Source organism: Coptis chinensis, chromosome 6 (assembly GCF_015680905.1).
Source record: "Coptis chinensis isolate HL-2020 chromosome 6, ASM1568090v1, whole genome shotgun sequence".
NCBI lineage: Eukaryota > Viridiplantae > Streptophyta > Magnoliopsida > Ranunculales > Ranunculaceae > Coptis > Coptis chinensis.
In genome coordinates, this window is record NC_141461.1 from 23,521,827 (window position 1) to 23,527,116 (window position 5,290).

The 5,290-nt window shown below is 36.0% G+C and overlaps 1 protein-coding gene across 3 annotated transcripts; it reads left to right on the plus strand.

Moving 5' to 3' along the window:
- Positions 1–436: 436 nt before the first annotated feature.
- LOC147492193 (triacylglycerol lipase OBL1-like) lies at positions 437–4,742 on the plus strand. Of its 3 annotated transcripts, none has more exons than XR_015198897.1 (6): positions 437–1,314; positions 2,251–2,444; positions 2,681–2,714; positions 3,175–3,788; positions 3,858–3,996; positions 4,150–4,575. XR_015198897.1 is itself a non-coding variant. In XM_086566312.1 (6 exons), the coding sequence occupies exons 1-5, from the start codon at positions 1,005–1,007 to the stop codon at positions 3,888–3,890; spliced, it is 1,185 nt and encodes a 394-aa protein (XP_086422438.1). In that variant the 5' UTR covers positions 738–1,004; the 3' UTR covers positions 3,891–3,928; positions 4,150–4,287. The 3 variants fall into 3 exon arrangements, 2 of the variants coding, with proteins under 2 accessions (XP_086422437.1, XP_086422438.1); XM_086566312.1 differs by having other exon boundaries at positions 738–1,314; positions 3,858–3,928; positions 4,150–4,287; XM_086566311.1 differs by lacking the exon at positions 3,858–3,996 and having other exon boundaries at positions 491–1,314; positions 4,150–4,742.
- Positions 4,743–5,290: the final 548 nt, after the last annotated feature.

The following is a 5,290-nucleotide window of genomic DNA, read 5'->3' on the forward strand; positions in this document are numbered from 1 at the left end:
TTGTTTTTGGTTTATAAATGTGACAAGTTGTTATTTCTATTCAAATCTGCTTGGGGCATTGGGAATGCTCTAATTAGGACTTAAAAGTAGTCATGTAAATTTCTAGGGTGCACCAAAAATAATTCATCCAACACCTATATTTCCTAAGGGCCAATAAAACAAAAATATTTCCAAAGGTCCTATTTCCAAATTCACTCCCTAGCGGTAATATTGCCAGTACATCACCATCTGTCCATTCATGAATCATGGCCAGTCTAATAATAATTCTTTGAAACCAAATGATGAGTCATTTCAAAATATGTCCTTTATTCCGAGTCACTCTCAGTCAAAAATGGCGAAACGCGTTGAACCTTTGACAAGTTTATGAGTGTTTATCAACGCACATTGTTATTTTTTTGGTAACTATAAACGCACATTGTTGATGGTGACTATAAACAGAGCGGCTAAATTCTAATTCTATTAAGGACTTTCCACAACCAATACTGATCTCGGATAGTGTACAAAGTTTTAACTCACAACTCAATTGCCTTAATATTGACTATGAGCCGAAACTCCTATACTTTTTGTTTTGTAACTCTTTCACTACTCCTCTGACTCCTCGTGAAAGAAACTAATACATTATGCTTGAAGAAATGGCATTCTTTGTGGGGTCATGAGGGCCAATGATATTACTTGTTGCCTTTTTTTGAATATTCTTGATTATAATGCTAAGAGACCTTGCTTGTGATTGATTCTTCAAGGGAAGTTTTCCACGTAAAGAAATTTTTTTAGGAAAAATCTTCATGACATAGTAGCATTCAAGGGAATTCAACATATAGACATTCCATGCTCTGTAGTCACCATTTGTTTCATAATTTGTCTGTCTGCTATATATAGTTCCTCTAGATTATATCATAGTTTTAGGCTTTTAGCATTAGTTGAAACTTGAGAGTAAACATAGCAAGTCACTATTCCTAGCTTCTTCCTCCTTTTTATTCTCTCCTTCCCTCAACTCTCTTCTTGCCATGGCTTGTAAGGGTGAGTTCTGCAATGATTATATGGTTTTGAGACCACATGAAGGTGGTATGTATGATCTTTTTCACCTATTATATTCAGGCAACATGGGGAAAAATAGATTTGTTGAATGTCCAAAAGGATCTGATCAAGTAACAGATTTTCGGCGTCGAAAACTTATCTTTATCTCAGTCTTAGCGCAAAAAATTCTCCTCCACTTGGCAAAGCCAATGGAATGGCTTGGATTCCTATTCGAATGGTGGCTGAATCTGTTATCCAGTAATCCCAATTTAGCTTCACTTTTGCTAAATCTGTTGAAAGGTTAGTCTCCTACTCTTCAACAATATATAATGTGACATTTACTGGCTACTGGCTAGGTGTTCATGAAATGTGAATGAAACCTAAACAAATACATTATCAGAGTAGCCAAATACTATAGTCTCTTAGCTAGAGAAAAAACATTTACTAAGTCCAAATTGTGCAACATTTTTATTTCTTTGTCGTTCATTTTCAATACTTGCTCGACCTATACACATAATTATATCAACTCAGATGTTACGTGATTGATGGTATCCAATTTGAGTTAGTTAGTGTCTTCTATTATCTAGGCATTATATCTAAGTTAATAATATTAGTTGGTTAGTTATTATGAGACTACTAGTAGTGGTCAGGTAATTGTAGCTAGGGAATGGACGTAAGGTAGTAGTGGGCAGTTCCTTGTAGTGGTTGTAAGTTACATGGTTACATGAACTTGTATTTAAGTCTTGTGAGTTAATAAAGAAGGTAAGCTGATTATTGTAATTGTTTTGCACAACAGTGTGAATTGAATTGGAGGTGGTTCCTCAATAGAACCAATTGGAGTTTACGGGGTTTTCTCGAATTATTCCCATCCCATCTATCATCTTTCCTTTCTTGCATTTTAATTTCCAATACAATCTAGTTTGATTGTATCATCAGACCTATCAGTATTGCTACAGACCATCATCTTTACGGTTTTTAAAGCACGTTAAATATCAAGGATGAGACAGATCCTCTCTGCCCAGGTGGAGAAAACTCATGGCCAACCTCGAACAGAGAGCATGCCTGACAAGAACCAATGCTGAAATAAACCTTGACACGACTGTGAATTATAGGAGAAATTTTTGCAATACTGACTCACTTCCTATATTTTTGGTGAAAATGAAACAAAAATTTGTTTGTATGTCCCAGTTCTATAGATTCAATAAAGATTAAATACAAATGAGTAATATTTTGCAGGGAATTTGGTCATACCTGACGGGACATCCGCAACATTTACATCTATAATTGGCAACCTGGACAGGAGAGTGGAATTAGACAGTCTCATCAAGTACGAAGATAGCAGATATTACAGAGCACTCTCTATAATGGCAGCAAAACTATCCTACGAAAATGAAGACTTCATCCGTAATACAGTCACAAAAATATGGAAGGTAATAAATGATATAAGGACTAGGGGCACATAGTTAAACATTGTCTATATGTATTGTCGTAGAATTGTTGCACATAATGATATGAGAAGCTTTGAGGTGGAGAAATTATCTCGGTCAAATTAATTAAACGATGAAAATTGCTTACTTCTACTTCAAAAGTTCAAAGTATTTTTATTCTATTAGATTTATTGAGCAAGTATATGTAATGCTTATACACGTTTGGGGATTTTATGCAGATGGAGTTCCTGGGATTCTATAATTTCTGGAATGGTAAGAAACTATATCCATCTGAATCTATCGCGCATGCACACTCTTACCAAAAGACTAAGAGATCATGGGTTTGTTTTCCATTTTCCCATGTTTGCTGGATAAAATTGTAAATCATGGGTTTCATTTTGGTGTAAATACAGCAAAAGAAAAGATTATGCCTCCCTCAGCTAATTTTTTGTATTTGATAGATTTTGTCCCTGTTGCCCTCTGTAATTACTATATATTGGGCTGTTCCTTAGGCTACAAGCAAACAAGAAATTCAATCATGATGTTGTACTCATCTTTAGGGAGAAACAAAGATAGATAGAGGGGTTTATTCCGCGAAGTAATTAAGAACAAATGATATCATCCCCATCAATTCATCTTATCACAAGAATTATTTTCCAAAATTTACTACTCAGTAGTAAAAAAAATATAATTTTCATAAATAATTGTCTTATTTCCATTTGATGCATGACAGATTATCAAGAGAAATTTTCAACACAAGCCTTTATGTTCCGCGATACTAGAGCAGATACTGAGATGATAATGGTAGCATTCAGGGGCACCCCACCTTTTGATGCCAGAGTATGGATCACTGATGTCGACATATCATGGTATGAACTTCCAAATGTGGGAAAGGTTCATGGAGGGTTTATGAAAGCTCTTGGTCTACAGAAAAATCAGGGATGGCCAAAGATGATCCAACAAGGAGAAAATCAGCCTCCTGTAGCTTACTATACCATAAGGGAAAAGCTTAAAGAGATGTTGGATTTGAATGAGAAAGCAAAATTTATGGTAACTGGACACAGTCTAGGCGGTGCACTAGCAATTCTATTTCCATTAGTCTTGACTTTGCATGAGGAGCATGAGATGTTGAAGAAGATGGAAGGGGTGTACACATATGGCCAGCCTAGAGTAGGGGATGAGAAGCTTGGAGAATTCATGAAAAAGCAGTTAAGTTTGCATGGAATACCCTATGAGAGGTGTGTTTATTGTAATGACATGGTGCCTAGGCTGCCTTATGATGATTCAGCACTCTTATTCAAGCACTTTGGGACTTGCCTCTACTTCAATAGTTTATATGAAGGAAAGGTGAGTTCGATCTATTCATCTAATTTACTGGTCGAAATTGATGTCTTAACGCTTAAGATTCCCCATCAGGTTTTGGAGCACGCCGTGGTACTCAACATATAGATAGGAATATAGGATGGATCCGGTGCAAAGAGGCAGAGGTCTCTTCAGTTTCTCGAAACATGATCTTGCTTGAAACTTGTCTTCATGCCACCTAGCTAGTCTGCTAGTATGTTATTTTTGCCCCGCACTGGAAGTATATATATAGCAGAGGGACCGGGGTTACATGGTTACTTAAAACATAGTAGCATTCAAAAAAAAAATCCCAAATTTTACCGAGACATGATGATTACTAATGCAGTTAATTGTGCTATTGGTGCAGATTGTAGAGGAGGAACCAAACAAGAATTATTTCTCAGTGGTCATGGCGATGCCCAAGATCTTAAATGCAGTATGGGAGCTGGCGAGAAGCTTTGTCATTCCATGTGTGAAGGGTCCTGATTTCGAAGAAGGATGGTTTATGAGAACTTTTAGAGGAATCGGGTTGGTTGTCCCAGGATTACCTGCTCACGCTCCGGTAGATTATGTAAATTCCAGCCGATTAGGATCCAAAATTCTAGCTGTTGAACTTCGTCATAACTCAACTCATCCAAATCCAAACTTGACTAGAACTTAATATTGAAATTAACATATATGCCATTCTCTTAGCTTAGCATATTATCATATATGCATATTTTTTATTTTTATGTTTTTTAAAGACAGATTGCCTGGTTGTTCCATTATTTATTTTAAAACTGAGATTATACTTTGCCTGTGTGACTGTGTATAAGAGAATAGTTGGATAACAAAAGTTATTCATAGTTCATGCCACTAAGCCAGTAGTAGTGGTGGGTTTGATCAGAGTACAAACTCAAATTTATCCCAAGATGTAATTCTGGTTTGAATAAGATGTAATGTCTAATTATTTTGGTTTGATCTTGAGGGCTTTTCTTCGATCGCTAATGTCACGTCGAGCTTTAAGTACTTATCAATTTATCTTTACTATATATATGTACTTAATCCTCCTCCGATTCCTATTTAACTCTCTGAGTCTTTCAGTAACTCCGACGAGGATAGCCTCCATAATTATACATTAATCGTGAGGAAATGGTGGGGACATAGATCGTGCTGTTATCCCCATAATGTTTGCTAATAAGTCCATTTCGCCAACCTGTTCATTTTACGAACTTAAGGCCCTCGTGAAATGCTCTCTCATATGAGTTTCAAGTTTCTTTACTGCATAATGGCAATAGTACAAATTGTGACATGTAATCAACACCACACAATTCATATACTTATACTTTGATCAGGCCAAGCTCTAAACAAATAGTGACTAACATAGAACAAAAATGAATAAACATACAGATTATTATACAATTTTTGGTATAGGTGGCATTTCTTTCCCCTGCTATATATGTTCTGTTGTTACTTCATAGTAACCAAGTTCTTTCTTCCTCACCGCTCACTTTATCAATATTCTTCCC

Bases quoted from the DNA above. Each gene is read 5' to 3' on its own strand.
- LOC147492193 (XM_086566311.1), top strand. From the start codon at position 1,005: ATGGCTTGTAAGGGTGAGTTCTGCAATGATTATATGGTTTTGAGACCA. The intron at 1,315-2,250 runs GTTAGTCTCCTA...AATATTTTGCAG, and splicing joins TTTGCTAAATCTGTTGAAAG to GGAATTTGGTCATACCTGAC. The intron at 3,789-4,149 runs GTGAGTTCGATC...CTATTGGTGCAG, and splicing joins ATAGTTTATATGAAGGAAAG to ATTGTAGAGGAGGAACCAAA.